Source organism: Saccopteryx leptura, chromosome 6 (genome assembly GCF_036850995.1).
Source record: "Saccopteryx leptura isolate mSacLep1 chromosome 6, mSacLep1_pri_phased_curated, whole genome shotgun sequence".
Classification (NCBI taxonomy): Eukaryota; Metazoa; Chordata; class Mammalia; order Chiroptera; family Emballonuridae; genus Saccopteryx; species Saccopteryx leptura.
Window position 1 is genome coordinate 36,533,964 of NC_089508.1, and position 16,936 is coordinate 36,550,899.

General features: G+C 43.3%; 1 protein-coding gene across 5 annotated transcripts in view; it reads right to left on the reverse strand.

The window, feature by feature from the left end:
• The window catches only part of SYNE2 (spectrin repeat containing nuclear envelope protein 2), a 350,331-nt gene that overhangs the window by 51,897 nt on the left and 281,498 nt on the right, over window positions 1-16,936 (reverse strand). For all 5 annotated transcript variants that reach the window (XM_066342067.1, XM_066342066.1, XM_066342065.1 and 2 more), the window contains 11 exons: window positions 15,627-15,759; window positions 14,097-14,279; window positions 13,532-13,678; window positions 11,419-11,595; window positions 9,631-9,786; window positions 7,344-7,496; window positions 5,376-5,546; window positions 4,760-4,890; window positions 3,587-3,791; window positions 2,291-2,470; window positions 1,077-1,202 (listed from right to left, as the gene is read on the reverse strand). In XM_066342067.1, the coding sequence (XP_066198164.1) occupies window positions 1,077-1,202; window positions 2,291-2,470; window positions 3,587-3,791; window positions 4,760-4,890; window positions 5,376-5,546; window positions 7,344-7,496; window positions 9,631-9,786; window positions 11,419-11,595; window positions 13,532-13,678; window positions 14,097-14,279; window positions 15,627-15,759 (1,762 nt within the window). The remainder of the gene's footprint in view (window positions 1-1,076; window positions 1,203-2,290; window positions 2,471-3,586; window positions 3,792-4,759; window positions 4,891-5,375; window positions 5,547-7,343; window positions 7,497-9,630; window positions 9,787-11,418; window positions 11,596-13,531; window positions 13,679-14,096; window positions 14,280-15,626; window positions 15,760-16,936) is intronic.

Sequence of the window (16,936 nt, forward strand, 5' to 3'; positions counted from 1 at the left end):
AAGCACTAGTGTTAGAACTGGACCTGAACCCAGGTCTCTCAGCAAGCTCATATATGGCCAGAAGCTAAACAGCCCAGGAAATAGAAAGGGATCTTGGATTTTGTCTTTGAGGAAGATGAGAACAAGTTTTCTCTCTCTCTCTCTCTTTTTTTAAAGACTCATTTTGGACCTTCAAATCCCATTTGGTTTGCCAACAACTTGACCTTTAATAGATCGTGTAGTTTACCTAAAAACCAAATGAAAATTTAATCCTTAAAATAATCCTAGTAAAGCATGGTACTTCAACATCTGTAGTTTGGTAGAATGTAAAATCATATAAGGATGCAAACTCATTACAATTTTTATTTTTAAAATGATGTTCCAGGCAGAGCCTCTAGGTCAACAATACGTCCAGCAAACATCCTTCACAACATCCACGTTGTCACTACAGAACTCTGCTGTAATAGTCTGGGTCAGGGTCGGTAAACTTTGCCTGTAAATGGCTGGGTCCTAAATAGGATCTCTGTTGCAACTATGCACCTCTGCACTTGCAGCACGGAAATTCCGGTGAACTACATGTGAATGGAAGGGGACAAGTACGTGCCAGATTCCTGGCTCCTGATCGAGGTTCCCTGATCGCCGTTACAAGCATTGGTACTTAGGCATATGCAGGATCCAGTATTCTTTTAACTCTCCATTCATTTTTGTTGATTATACTAAATGTACTAAGCTAACAAATGACAAAATATACAATTAATTTAATAGGCTATTTCACTTCCGATCTTCAACTAACCAGAAAAATTTAATTAACCACAACAGCCAATTCCTAGATTATTCTAGTTGACTAAAAGCTAAGTAGTAAAGGCATCAAAAATTAAAAAATCTACTAAAATTACCATGGCATTTTACTTAAATAGATTCCCATCTTGTCATACTTTTCTAGAGCTTCGGGAAAAGTAGGGCAAGAGTGCATGAAATATACATGACCGTGCTTAAGAGTTAAGATACATACAGATTCTCTAATGTAACAGTAATTCGTTTATTTTTTTATTCTACGGCGAATCTAAGCACTTAGAAATGACAAATATTGTCAATACCAGGAATGAGTCAGGATTTTCTTTTTCTTGCTGGTAGAGTTTATCCAAAGTCTCTTCTTCCTGCGTAATAAGACCTTTCAAAGATTCCAACTGGTCCCCGAAATCTTTAAACTGTGATAGAACAAACTAGAACAAGAGAAATTTTCATTAGAAATAATTTCCATGTGTGTATACAACAGAATTAAGCACAGCCTTGGGAGCTGATGAAAGTTCCCCTTGTTGTCAACCCCCAACAGCACATTATCCCTTTGAATATTCAGAAGACTCCTGATTTTCCCTTGGTGCCTTTGGCAAAGCATTGAGCCTTCAAGGACGAATGGCTCACCTGCTTGAGGGGGCCCTGCAGAGGAGAGACAGTACATACTCTGCTGCCTCAGTCCTACTAAATATTTTTTTTGCTGCTATTGAGATGTGATATTGGAGTTCCGTAGTTTTTTATGCAGCTCTTTGACAGCATGCACAAAAAGGCTTTTCAAAAAATGAATGCAGAATATAGCCAACGGCCTGTGACTCAATCACTCCACTTGGAGATCCAAGTCACTGTTGATATACGAACAGTGTATGAAATCTATGACTTCTTGGCCCTGGCTGGTTGGCTCGGTGGTAAAGCGTCGGCCTGGCGTGCGGAAGTCCCGGGTTCGATTCCTGGCCAGGGCACACAGGAGAGGCGCCCATCTGCTTCTCCACCCCTCCCCCTCTCCTTCCTCTCTGTCTCTCTCTTCCCCTCCTGCAGTTGAGGCTCCATTGGAGCAAAAGATGGCCCAGGTGCTGGGGATGGCTCCTTGGCCTCTGTCCCAGGTGCTAGAGTGACTCTGGTCGCGACAGAGCGATGCCCCAGATGGGCAGAGCATCGCCCCCTGGTGGGTGTGCCAGGTGGATCCCCGTCGGGCGCATGTGGGAGTCTGTCTGACTGCCTCCCCGTTTCCAGCTTCAGAAAAATACCCCCCCCCCAAATCTGTGACTTCTTAAACTAACAAGTTTGATATAGAAGAAACGGGTTGCTTAAGATGGGCCCATTGCCCTTGTGATGGAAAAAAAATCACATAATTGAAGAATCATGTCAAATGGCATATATTTTCGGGGCAGCTTTATTCTACAGTGGCCCTAAGGAGCAGCCCACAAAGCTCTGATTATGGTACTTCATACAATAGAAGGAGTTAAGGGTCACTGGCAAATGTCCAACCCTACAACTGCAATGAAAAAATAAGATGAACCTCAAATTCATTCGCTTTCCCAAGCAGCATCTTTTCCAAGTAGGAAGCCCTCTGGAGGCAGTGCTGTTGACCAGAGTGGAGCACGTGGGTGTCAGACCCTGTGGATTGTGGGAGTTGATCCAGGAGAGTGGAATTTTGGAGAAAAGCTTCTTTTGTCTTCTGCACATCATGCTGCAGCTCCTGGAGAAGAAAAAGTGATCGCAAAATATTTCCTCCTCCTTTCACACAAGAATTCCTACCCCGTATGGCTCCATCAACATCTAGGAGGATTTCTGCCCCCAAATTGTGAGCATGGCATTTTGTTATTGTGCATCTTAAAGAGCTGAAAAAGCTAAATGTTCTTTCCATGATGCACATCACTGGGGCTGTTCTGAAATCTGTCAGTTCAGAGATAAAACTGATCACTGACCAATAGAGTTGGGGCTTCTGGTTTTTAGAAACTGGAGACAACCTGGGTGAGGCCTGTGTTTTATATTTTTAATCACTGAACACGTCAGACATCTGTTTTGATGCCATTTTAATGATCAACGCAATCCTGAACTGTCTGAAAGTTTGTGACATAAATAAATTTATTTGCAGACTGTAGAATCTCATTAACCAAGCTGGCTTTATGGCTACTATGGAAATACTGTGTATGTAAATTTGTCTTCTAATTTTCTTTTTACAATAATAGATCAGGTACAATTTAATCAGAAATACCAATCACATCTGTTGGATTCTTTTCTTTTTAAATTGGTTAATACTTTTTGATTTGCCCTATAGTATCAGAAAATACAAAGGGCAAAAGGCTGCTGGTCATCCAGTTTAAAACTTCGAAGTAGTCACTTTCTAGGCCGTTAACATAATAGGATAAAACCACAGAGAAATTATACAGCTCTTAAATACAGTCTATCGCTATAACCTCAGAAAAGCCATATTAACATAGAGATGAGTCCATCACTATCTTTTTCTAATGATTATTTTTAAAGCAAGAGATTCAATATCTCTTATTTTTAGACTCACACTCAGTTGAGATACTTTTGCTTTTATTTGAGATTATGCATGAGACTTATGCTTTCAAGATTGATCTGCTAGAAGGAAAGGGAAGATTTGGAATGAGGTGGTGTCAGGCAGCCCTGACCCAGCTAGATGCTGCCGGGACCCGGGCTCTGCACCTCCACCTGGCCCTCCCAACCTCACACATCCCAGTCTCGCCGGCGTCCTCCCCAGCCTGCTCATGCATCTGCCATGACCTACTCCTCTGTCCTGGGTCCCTGGGTCTCAGCCCTTGGTCTCCCCAAAGGGCTCTGCACCCACCTTTATGTCCCGCAGGGCCGGTGTCAGGATCTCGGCCAGGTTGTTTCCGGACATGTTGATGTTTGCAAGTTGGTCGTACTTGGTTTCCTGCTGCTGCAGCCTGGTCGCAGCCTCCGTGTGAGCACTGGTGCAGGCCCTCCAGAGCTGCAGCAGGCTCTGGGCCTTCGGCAACTGCTCCGCAATGTCTTGGTTTACCTGGGTCCACCTGTTAGGGCAACAGGAACAGGTCCTTAACCCCATCCTTCCCCTTGCTGCAAAAGCTCAATGCGCACACTCTACCGGTAATGCCTTTTTAAATTAATTGCACCATTAATATATACACAGAAGTCCAAATGTGAATAGTTAACTGACTTTGTCATTCTCAACAAAAATGACAAAATTGGTGATTGGCAAGAAGTATCTATTGTGGTATGACTGTCTCTTAGGCAAATGTGGAGAATGTACTACACTGTATGCCCGATGAAACTCCACTTAGGAGGAGCTCCTATTTTATGGGGGGGGGGGAGTGTCTTTAAATAGGCCAATTTAAATTGTGTTCCTGTCAAATTTATTCCCCAATTACAGAAGCCATACACATCCCTAACATAAAAGTGGAAATGAAGGAAATTTTTCATTCCACACACCGTCTTTAGAATCTTGCCTTTTTTCCCCGTCACCCAGCCAGCGGGAGGCCAGCCCTCATAGCCCACTCTATAAAATGAAAGCCTTGCACTTAGCGAGGGCCACACTTCTTAAGCTTTCTACCATACGCGCTTCATCGAAATCCCTTCCAAGTCCACAAATCACTTCCTCGAAGGTATTCTAACCCCCTTTCGTCCGTTTTATAACGTTTCCAGTGGAGCAGAAGATCCCCCCCTTAGTCTGTTTCTGCCTGGGATTCTGGAGTCCCTGAGGGTGACACGGGGGATTTAGTCTGCATCTAGTAACTTTCTGAAAATGGCTTCTCTGTGGCTGTCACTGCAGTATTTCTAGACTGATTATACCAAATGCTTGAACAGGGCAGGTGAGAGCCTTCATAGGAGTAAATCCTTCAACCAGTACAGACCAGAACAGTATGAAACCAGTCATCTCATATGATTAAGGCGACTAGAACTTCCAAGGCCCATGACACACCATTTACCACATGCTATTAAGATATCTGCTGTATTGCTCAAGTTGTATCCTAAGGTGTACCTTGTGTGAGTATGTTGGCATTTCTCTTCGATTATTTCAGCAACTGAGGGGCAGTGGTCTTTGAGTTTCCCGATAACCCCCTGGAGTCTCTGCCAATTGCCTTCACGGCTCTCAGCTTCGTCCTGAAGAGACTGGGGGAGCAGAGCGGGGGTGTTAGAGTCCGAGGGCCCAGCTCGTTCCTGGGAGGGCCGCAGGCTTTCAACACCTGCTGTGCACCACAAGAAGAACAACGCTCCACCCTGGACAGGACTGAGGTAATTATTAGCAACGTGAAGAAGACAGCAACTGAGAAGGCATTCCTTCATTTGAGACAAAAACTTTAAAAAGTGTGCTTAAGAGAAAAAACCCACGAAAACTTTTATTTACATTGTAAATGTATTGATAATATGAATAATAAAAATGAAGAAAAATTCAATGTAAATTTTTACAAAGCTTTGCTCATTTAGCTCAGGTGATGCATTTTGGTATTTCAAGTTCTATTTTTGATGCTACTATTTAAAACACCGTGTTGTGCTTCTCTCTCAAGAGCACAAACGCAATTGTGTCCATCACTGTGCCTGCTTCCCCTGGAGATTATCAGCCAGTAAAGCGCGGTGCCAAGATCTGGTTAACCTACCTGAAGGCTCTGCACCTGGCACCTCAGGGCCTCCAGTGACAGAACCACGGGCTTGCTGTGCTCCACGCAGTACCGGAATCGAACTGTCATCATACTCACATCATCATAGAGTTTATCGTACATCTTCCACTCCTGTAAGACGGACTGCACGGAGGTCTTGAGCTCACTGACCTATACGGAAAGTGGAAGCGCCTTTAGGAAATCACTGAAAAGAGGCTCTCTCATCAGTATCTTTTCTTTCCAAGGACTCTATCTGCCATTTAGGCATTTCAATTTGAAGGCATTGGAGGAGCTCCAGGACCTTAACCGAAGGTGGGAAGCAATAACAAAAACTATCAGAGATGGCTCAGTTTTAGAACAGATGAATGGAGAAGAGCCCTGAGACCCGCCAGACGAGCATGGAGGGAGGTCAGCTCGGAGCGGCAGCCCAAGGAAAGAACACTGGGTGAAGATTCAGAATCTGCGAGTGTGCCTTTCTGCGGCAGCCTACTAGCTATTTCCTTGGATATGTTACTTAACCCTTGAGTCTGTGTTCTCATCCACAAAACAGAGGTAATAAAAAATAACAAAACAATATATGTGGAAAGGCTCTGAAAGCTGTAAAGCACCATCCGTGTAAAATGCTACCTGTGTTAGCTGGTACTTACGTCTGAGCACTATGAGAGAGCGAGCAAACACTGGAGAGGAACCTGCGTGGCCAGAATGGCAGGCCAGCGCTAATTCGGAGGAAATGCAAAGGTGAGCATATTTTTATTGTTAATATGTGCTCATAATCTTAAGTGATGGAGGTTGTAGCATTTGAATGATTTCAGATACAACTGAAAATATTGAATATATAAATATACATATACATACATATATATATATATATATATATATATATATATATATATATATATATATATAGCATCAAGAACACTTATAGCTCAGTAATAAAAAGATAAATGACCAAACTAAAAAATGGGCAAAGGATTGAGTCTTTCTAAGGAATACAGCCAATAAGCACATGAAAAGATGCAGTGAGCCCAGTGCCTCACAAAACACATAACAATCACACACAAGATAATGTTAAGCTCAGCCCCTATCTTCCTGCCTGAGTTCTGGGGGAGGCAAGAGGCTGGGGGTCACCTACGGATTTCACTCACAGGGTTATTCCTAACGCCCTCTTGGGACAAACAGTTAACAGTAGACTTTAGCAGATGACAAATAATCCACAATCAGGACTCTCTGGAAAAGAGGGACACACCTACAACTGGTTAGTATTTACACTTTTCTCCCTCCGTTGGTGGGGAAACATCGAGATCGCAGTGTCTAGAGACGCCTGTCCTTTCTCTTGCGGTGCTCTCCTCCTGAAGGGGTCCGTGCAGACTCGGACGTGCCTTTCATAAAACGACCAATGTCTTCCACTCTTCCACTATTCTTCTCACCATAAAACAACCAATGTCTTCCACTCTTCCGCTATTCTCCTCACCACATCAATGTTTCCCTCCAACTCTGGAGGTCCACCGAGCGGACTGTGCTTCTAGCTTAATACAGGCCACAGGAGACAGGACCAGTCTCTCCCTGAAGCATCTCCCTACAGGAGTCCGAGCTGCTGCTTTGTAGCTGCCCTCACGTATCTGGCCAGGAAACAGCGCCAGATGCTCTGTTTTTTTTGTTTGTTTGTTTTTTGGGGGGGATGAAGACATTTTTGTCTGTGTGTATACATGAGACAAAACAAAGATAACCAAGTGGATTTCTAGACTGCCAATGATGTTGGGATTGGTGGCTTTGCCTCTAATTATCCAGTGGGGGGGGGGAGGAAGGAGGGGGGAGATTTGAAATGCTTTTCTCTATTTGTCTTCAGTAATTTTCTCCGCAAGTTTTCAGCTTTTGGTATGGAGCATGTCTCCACGATTAAACAGCCGCAAATAAGATAAAAGATGGATACATACAGAGAAATAGCACACTTCAAACGAACTCGAGTACCTGGCTGAGGACACTGCTCCTCTTTTGAAATAACCCATCAATTCTGGATGCCGTATCTTCCAACAGCGGCCTTGTCCCACTCTCTGAGGTCAGGCAACTTTGTCTCAACTCATCCAGTGCTTTGGATTTAACTGCAAGTTGATTTTCTATATCCTAGAGGGCAAAGAAAATAGTTTTCATATGGAGAGTATCAAAACACAATTAATAAGGTGTAAGAGACAGGATTTTACTATTTTCAAGTGACACTAGAAGCATACAATTAAATAACATTACACCAAAGACATTAATCATAACACAATTCAATTTTTACAACGAATTACCACCATATAAATTTACATTATTACAATAAGAGTTTTTAAAATCACTTCAATTATTACAGATATCGAGATTTTAGAAGAGTCGAGGTAACAAGTCCTTATCATCACAGTATAACAGAGTGCAGGAGATCTAGTCCCCACCATGTCTGCCCTGTACTGGCTGTTGGACCAGGCCTTAAGTCATCAAACCCCTGTTGGGCAAACAAGTTTGTAACAACTTGTTTTAGGTTTGCTCACTCGTGTTGGGGCAGCGCCATGTGTGTATAGTCTGTGGAAGGCTGCCAGTGCTTGCCCTCAGGGTGGCAGAGTGCAAATCGCAGATTGCCTACCGCCAAGAAGAGGGGTGGGTGATTGTTTGCTGGAGAAGGGGTTTCTTGGCCCAGCCAGTTCGGCTAGAGCAGGGGTCAGGAACCTTTTTGGCTGAGAGAGCCATGAATGCCACATATTTCAAAATATAATTCCGTGAGAGCCATACAATGACCCATGTACGTTAGGCATTATCCAATAAAAATTTGGTGGTGTCCCGGAGGACAGCTGTGATTGGCTCCAGCCACCCAAAACCATGAACATGAGCGGTAGGAAATGAATGGATTATAGACATGAGAATGTTGTGTATTTTTAACATGATTATTTTTATTATTAAAGATTTGTCTGAGAGCCGGATGCAGCCATCAAAAGAGCCACATCTGGCTTGCGAGCCATAGGTTCTGACCCCTGGGCTAGAGAGTTGAGAGAGAGAGAGAGAGAGAGAGAGAGAGAGAGAGAGAGAAAGCTGAGGGGACTTGGGAGCCCTGAGATTTTGGCCAGGCCTGTTTGGCTGGGGTGTGCTGAGGCTGGTGGGGGACTGTGAGTCCGGCTGAGTCCAGAATGCTGAGGGGCTTTGGTGCCCTGCCTGTTTGCTTGTCCGTCATTACAAGACTTTAATAAATGGAATGGTCCACCATTTTCTGGCTGCACTATTCCTTTACCATCTGCCTGAATCCAATGGGAACCTGCATGGCCATGTCGGCGGCTCCTGGCCTTACAGCCCCCATGTCTTCCCCATGTGGAAAGCAGTGATGACACCCCATGTGGTACATAGGCTAGAAGTCAAGCTAGCCAGGGTGGCCTGCTGGGGCATGGTGCAGCTCTGGGCTGTGGGATGTAGGCTTCCAGCCAGGAGGTATGTTAGATCTGAGGCGGCTGCAAAATTCCGAAGTGGAAGTGGCTAGTAGGTAATTAGAAGCAGGATATGACCATTTGAAAAGCCCTCTCCTGGTGTTGTCGCTGCTCACACATGTCCAGTACTATTCTGTAGCCTTCTAAGTAGAACTGGGGTCCCATGAGCAGCGCCACCCTCATAGTTGCAGAAGCAGCACAGCTGATGCATTTTCAGGGAGTGGCCCGATCAGGGCAGTGCGGGCGCGGAAGGAGGCTTAATCTACGGCAGAAGGAGGCTTCATCTACGTGCGGGTGAGGGCCCCTCAAAGACTAAGTGACCCGGTGAATGACAACTACACAGGAAAGTGCATGACCAACACCCTCAAGCCCAAATGTGATCTAGACAGGGGTTCGCAAGGACGAGCTGTCCTTGGAGAACACATTACACAGCAGGTAGAAGAAAATCATCTCCCCCTGAAGAAACAATGAAGTAGTCAAGATAGTGAAACTTCCAAGTAATTTTATGAATATTTGATATATTGTTTTAAGACATAACAATTAGAAAACATCTAACAATCAAAATTCCATCTGAACATTTTTTCCTCAGGAATACTATTTAATAACTTCTTAAGGACAACAATAACTGTGAAAATAGTTTGTTCTGTTTACCATAAAAAAACACACTTGGATAATTGTCTATTTGACAAAAAAAAGGTAAGTATCAATACATGGGGTTCGGAGGGGAGTCCTGAGAAGGTACCACAGCTTGCCCGATTTGTGGCCCAGAGAGCCTGACTAGCCGCGTGGACGGGTGCCGGGGGCCGCCTCACCTGGCAATCCAGAAGCATCTTCTGCACCGAGATCACATTTTCAGGTTTCTGTACAGTTTTCAGTCTCTCCTCTTGGGCCTCCATCCAGTTATTTAACATCTGTATTTTGTTCTCATTCTCAGTGATACTTTCTAAAAGTTGTTCCAAATGTTGTATCTACAAGTGACAAATAAATCATATGCTTTAACATGTAAGTGCCATGATATGTTTTAATAGAATAATATTTTTTCTTCTCAGATTTCTAGTTTGCATGAAGTTTCCCAATAACTTTTGGAATAAAAATTCATAAATCAGGCAATAGAATTAAAATTCCCTTAAAAAAAGAAGATCTAACATTTGAAATGAAATCTAACCTGTGAAGAAAGGAGGCTGTTTTGGAGTTCCATCATAGCTGAACAAAATCAAATCATGTTGCTAACATTCGATATTATATATTATTCAGATATATATAATATTATATGCTATTTACATATAAGTTTTACATTTGTTTTCCTCTATTTCATGGGCACTTGCTTTCATTGACATATGCTTTTATTAATTTAAAAGGCTGCCCAATAAATATTTCATCAAATGAACACAGCATAATTTGGTTAATTATTCCTTTGTAGTTAGAACATTAACGTACTCTACTTTTACCAGTATAAATAATTGTGAATTTAATAGCTTGTGTGCACAGCTTTCCTTTTTGAAGGACTGTTTACTTACGATAAATGTGTAAGAGGTGAACTGCTTGGTTAAGAGATAAGAATAGATAAAATGATTATCGTTGTTCTTGAAATTTTCTGAATGCTTTCCGAAAGGACATTTAAGCCATTATCTGCAATGTATGAATGTAATGGCTTTGGGCTTTTAGCTTATTAAGTTTTTCTAATGGTATACTAATGTTTATTTTGATAACTGAGTTGTAATATTTTCATGTTTATTTGCTATAGTTCTTTTCTGTGATTATGTTCTTTGTTCATTCATATACCGTACTTGGATCTTAATTGGAGAAATCCATTTGTAGGCATTTTCTATACAATAAAGAAATCAACAGACTGCCCTTATCAATTACATATAATGATTAAATATTTTCCCAGAATAAGTTCTCTTAATCTTTTCAGAGTTGGGGAATAAAAATCTCCCAAAAAGCCACATACATTTTCCTCCCTTTTTTAAATCTTTTCCATCTACTTTTACAGAAAATGTCAAAAGCTCTGACCACTTAGTAGCCTCACATAATACCCTACATCTTAAATAAAATTCTCCTTTTGCCTGACCAGGTGGTGGTGTAGTGGATAGAGCGTCGGACTGGGATGTGGAGGACCCAGGTTTGAAACCCCGAGGTTGCCGGCTTGAGCGCAGGCTCATCTGGTTTGAGCAAGGCTGACCAGCTTGGACCCAAGGTCGCTGGCTTGAGCAAGGGGTCACTTGGTCTGCTGAAGGCCCGGGTCAAGGCACATATGAGAAAGCAATCAATGAACAACTAAGGTGCTGCAACGAAGAATTGATGCTTCTCATCTCTCTCCCTTCCTGTCTGTCGGTCCCCCTCTCTATGTCTCTCTCTCCATCTCTGTCACACACACAAAAATTCTCCTCTTTACTTGCCCAACTCAATTTCCCACTAAGAAATCCTCAAAAGGTACATAAGGACTATTTTTATACTTTTGTATGAAGAATTCTAAGAAGGCTATAATTGAGATGATTATTAGGCTTCATGGTAAATTAACTATGTGAATGTCTTAAAATTTTGCAGAAAGCGGTGTTTCGCAGAGGCCGGATCCTGGTCGGCTGGAGACGCGCGCGCACCTCTCTGTTCAGCGTCCCGTGCACCCGGTGCCACTGGCGGTTCATCTCTCCCAGGAGCTCGGCGAACTCCGTCCTCTCGTAGCGCTTACTCTCTACATCGCAGGTGCTTAACTGAAGCAACGACTGGTTGACAAAGTCGACTACCCACTGTTTGTAGTCCATTTCCATTCTGAACTCCTAAAACAAAACCAACAAACAAAGTTAAACCACCCGAGGCTGAAATGAAGTAGGTTTTAGAGGAACTGGAGTCCCCTTTGGTGCCAGGCGCTCTGTTCTGCCTTCTCCAAGCCCACCAGCTTCTTATGAGTGGAGAGTCTTTTTGGAAATTCCACATTCCTGGGAAGATATTGACTCTCCACTTTCAACCAGATAGCCAGGTATGGTGGCGACAATATCGGAACCCAAATGAGGACCCGGGGATTGATGGGAGTTCCTGTGAGAGGCCACCTGAGAGCTCCCTAGAACTCAGACACCCCCTGCGGCTGCAGGGAAGGGGCAGGATGGGAAGTCTGAAGGTAAAACTCCCAGAACACCCTGGACACTTTCAAGGAACTGGACCAGTTAGGCAGCTTCTCGGATTCTCCGGGTACAGTCTAAGCTGCCCAGTTTGGATGGCTTTAAGTGAGAGAACAATCCTCAACTCACCTATGGCCAACTATGTTTCTCTCAAGCCTGCACCTTGGGTTTTTTCTGACAAATCGTAGGCCATCCTTTGGAGACAGTCAGAAGAGCAAACCATGTGGTACATGCTAGGTTAACTACAGCCTGTGAACACACATACACGTGGACACCTGAAAGATTCCACTACTCACTGAAGGTAGCATGTGATAGAATATAAAAATAAAATCCTTGGCCCTGGCCGGTTGGCTCAGCGGTAGAGCGTCAGCATGGTGTGCGGGGGACCCGGGTTCGATTCCCGACCAGGGCACATAGGGGAGGTGCCCATTTGCTTCTCCACCCCCACCCCCTCCTTCCTCTCTGTCTCTCTCTTCCCCTCCTGCAGCCAAGGCTCCATTGGAGCAAGGATGGCCCGGGCGCTGGGGATGGCTCCTTGGCCTCTGCCCCAGGCGCTAGAGTGGCTCTGGTCACGACAGAGCGACGTCCCGGAGGGGCAGAGCATCGCCCCCTGGTGGGCAGAGCGTCGCCCCTGGTGGGTGTGCCGGGTGGATTCCGGTCAGGCGCATGCAGGAGTCTGTCTGACTGTCTCTCCCCATTTCCAGCTTCAGAAAAATAAAAAAATAATAAAATAAAATAAAATAAAATCCTTGCTAACATCATGCCTTGTGACTAAGCCATCCATCTTCTGCCCCCCAGAGGCTCGGTCCGTCAACCTGTGAGGTCTTTGAAAGCAATGACCAGGGCCTTCAATCATCTCTGTGATCCTAGGGGCGAACCAATGCCTGGCACACAGTTAAGTGTTTGTGTGTGGCTTGTTCAATACTGCTTAAATCTACTTGGAATCAAGTATCATGGAGAAAAGCTATGTTCACATCTATTTGTAGGCTATCAACCATATCAATGTGTCCTTACACATTCTCTTATTCAAAGAACATTTAACATCTATTGGCTGTCTGGTATGAGGCTAGGTGTGCTATTTCAGGGAGGTGAAGGATAGCATCTGCTCTCAAACAGCTAAGTCAAGGTGGGGAGACAGGCAACCAAGCCGATAATTATAATGCCATGTGGTAGGAAGTATTGTTAGCGCCGCGGAGACACCTAATCCCAGAAAGTAAGCTAATGTGGAAGGGAAAGGCAAGGGGTAGACTTCCAAATGAGAAGATACTTGAACTGACTCTTGAAGGATGACCAAGAGGATTTCTACAGCGAAATGCAGGGCCCTGGGATTCCTGGCGGGGGTGCAACATGTACAAAAGCATGAGGAGGGAGAGCACCAGAAGCCACTGAGAGACCATATCTCTCTCTCTCTCTCCCTCTCTCCCTCTCTCTCTCTCTCTCTCTCTCTCTCTCTCTCGTCTTCCACCACTTCCTCCCCACATCCAGAATTACTTTTTCTACATTATATCCTACATGTCTCTTTGTTTAGTATTTCCCCTCCAATAGTCTTGCCTTCTTATTTAATGAAAAGGCCTCTGGCTCTTTTTTGTGTAATTACCTTATACTTCCGAAGGAGATTTTTAACTTGAGATGCGGAACTCGGTGAGCGCTCCGAGTCTTCACCTGCAGTTTGCTGTTCCACATTGTCCATCCAGCTAATCATCTCCGTGATTGCTTTACGAGATGGCAATTTCTCCATCTGAAGCTGCAAGGACAAAATGATTTTCCATTTAATTGCCTGCAGTTCACAACACGAATCAGGGCATCACTAAAGATGATATCTGGTTTGATAAAAAGGTCTTGCTACATAATTACGCAGGTTGCTCGCAAAAACAAACCCGGCGTTCAAGCTTAGAATAAACGACCTGAAAACAATGACGATGACCTTCACATAAACTAACGCGGTGGTTCAGATAAGCTGGGAAATAAAGTAATTAAGCCTGATTTCTCTCTCAAGAAAGATCCCACTGGAGGGGGAGTCCAGTAATTAAGACCTATATTCAGTGGTGCCAGAGAAAAATAGGTAGTGTCAATGAAAATTATTGAGTCAAAGAAATAATTTTAAAATAGTTGTGAGCTAACAAGTGAAGGCTAATTTAAATGCTGGGTCTTTAAAGACTTACCTGGTGAAGCTTTTCTTGAATATCGGGCAGCTGAGTTACGAGCACTGTCCATTTCTGCTCGAACTGCGCTAGGGAAGCCCTCAGGGCAGCCGTGTCGGCCTCCTTCAGGTGAAGAAGCTGGTTCCCGGTGCTCAGAACCGCAGTCTTCAAGGAGGACTTCTCATCCACTTCCTTTGAAAACTCCTAAAGAAGACAGTGTCAAAATTTAAAAACTTTGGCCCTGGCCGGTTGGTTCAGTGGTAGAGCGTCGGCCTGGCATGGAGGAGTCCCGGGTTCGATTCCCGGCCAGGGCACACAGGAGAAGCGCCATCTGCTTCTCCACCCCTCCCCCTTCCTCTCTGTCTCTCTCTTCCCCTCCTGCAGCTGAGGCTCATTTGGAGCAAAAAGATGGCCTGGGCGCTGGGGATGGCTCCTTGGCCTCTGCCCCAGGCGCTAGAGTGGCTCTGGTCGTGACAGAGCGATGCCCCGATGGGCAGAGCATCGCCCCCTGGTGGGCGTGCCGGGTGGATCCCGGTCGGGCGCATGTGGGAGTCTGTCTGACTGCCATCCCGTTTCCAGCTTCAGAAAATTAAAAAAAAAAAAATTAAAAACTTTAAATATAGAACAGAGTGACTAAGAGTCAGAATACCTGATTTGAGTCCAAAACAAAATAATTGAATTCAACCCAAATACTAAATATCTGCATGTGGACGTGTATGTATGCATGGGTATACATATGCACACGCACGCACACACATGTGCACACTCTTATCCTACTAAGGGTCAGACTCTGTTCCAGGCGTTAGATATATGGAGAAGGAATGAAAATGATAGAATCCCTGCCCCTTGAGTGGCTTATCATCTAGTGGGTTAGTATTTTAAAAAATAGATAAATCATCATTTTAACTTTAAAAAAGAAAGTATGGAACACAACACAAAGTTCATTAAGTGAATTAAATGCAACAAATATTTAACTAAAATATTTGAAATCCTTTCTATGCACTTACAGTTTTTTTTTAAAGTATATTTTAAAATATATCTATTTTAATACCAGAGTGAATCCTAGCTACAAAATATAAAAAATGGAGAGAGAAAAGACTAAAAGGTTTTAAAAATGTAATTTATATTGCAAAAGATATACTTTCCTTTAAGAAAAATCTCAAACAATAGAATAACATTTTAGAAGACATATCTATTCTAGATAATTTAAAGCCATGAATTTATTAATTTTAATGTGTATGACTTAATAATCCTGTATAGTTTTTATTGGGGCAGGAGAATTCTTTTCTGTATGTGCAAAATATGCTCCATATCAGAGCAAGTTTCAAACTTATATATGTTTCATAGGGTCAATTAAAAATATATTCCAGCATTATTATAAGTGAATAAACAGCACAAAAAGTTTTAAGTTTAGAGAATGCAGCTGATATTAGCCCATGTCTTATTCCTTATCCACAAATGATTATGGAGACTATCACATCCACCCTGAACATCTTCCCCAATAGTTATTTCTGATCGATTACTATCTGAGCATATTTGATTACAACTTACAAAGAAGCTGTCTATGTTGCTTCTGATTGTATCCAAGTCCTGAGACACATTGAGAGACTGTTCTTTCCAGTAGTTCAGAGTTTGCTGAGACGACTCCAACCACTTGGTTAACTGGTCTGAATCTCTGTTATAACTGACAAGGACAGAGTGAGAGAAAGGAGATTAGAAACACTCTATTGATAATAGACATCACCAGCATATTTTCTTTCTCTCTCTCTTTCTTTCTCTTTCTTTCTTTCTCTCTCTCTCTCTTTTTCTTTCTTTCTTTCTCTTTCTCTCTCTTTCCTTTCTTTCTTACTTTCTTTCTTTCTTCCTTTCTTCCTTCTTTCTCTTTCTTTCTTCCTTCCTTCCTTCTTTCTCTCTCTCTTTCTTTCCTTTCTTTCTTCTTTCTTTCTCTCTCTCCCTTCCTTCCTTCCTCTTTCTTCCTTCTTCCTTCCTTCTTTCTCTTTCTCTCCCTCCCTCCCTTCCTTCCTTCCTTCCTTTCTTTCTTCCTTCCTTCTTCCTTTTTTCTTTCTTTCTCTCTCTCTTTCTTTCTTTTCCTTCCTTCCTTCCTTCCTTCCTTCCTTCCTTCCTTCCTTCCTTCCTTCCTTCCTTCCTTCCTTCCTTCCTTCCTTCCTTCCTCCCTCCCTCCCTCCCTCTCTCTCTCACTCTCTTTCTTTCTTTCTTTTCCAGAGACAGAGAAAGAGTCAGAGAGAGGGATAGATAGGGACAGACAGACAGGAACGGAGAGAGATGAGAAGCATCAATCATCAATTCTTCGTTGCAGCATATTAGTTGTTCATTGGTTGCTTTCTCATATGTGATTGACCGCGGGCCTTCAGCAGACCAAGTAACCCCTTGCTCAAGCCAGCAACCTCGGGTCCAAGCTGGTGAGCTTTGTTCAAACCAGATGAGCCCGCACTCAAACTGGCGACCTCGGGGTCTCAAACCTGGGTCCTCCGCATCCCAGTCTGACTCTCTATCCACTGCGCCACCGCCTGGTCAGGCCCAGCGTATTTTCTTATTTCACTGTATGTTTTCCCATGTTCATTAGCTCTATTATTAAGAAAATTATTATGTTTCAAGGATTATACCCTGTTTTATCCCATGCTCCAAATCTGATGTGCCTGGAATTTTTATAACTCTCTCCATTATGAGTAATCAAAAAGAAAGAGGCATTTAAAGCCTAAAGCATTCTTTTTTAAGTTTCTTATCACAGCTACACAAAAGTAAACCTACGGTTAAGCACAGAGTTTTTTTTTTTAATTCATCAAGTGTCCTCAATTGATTTATTTATAGTAAAAATATAACCAGCATTTGGATAAGTTATG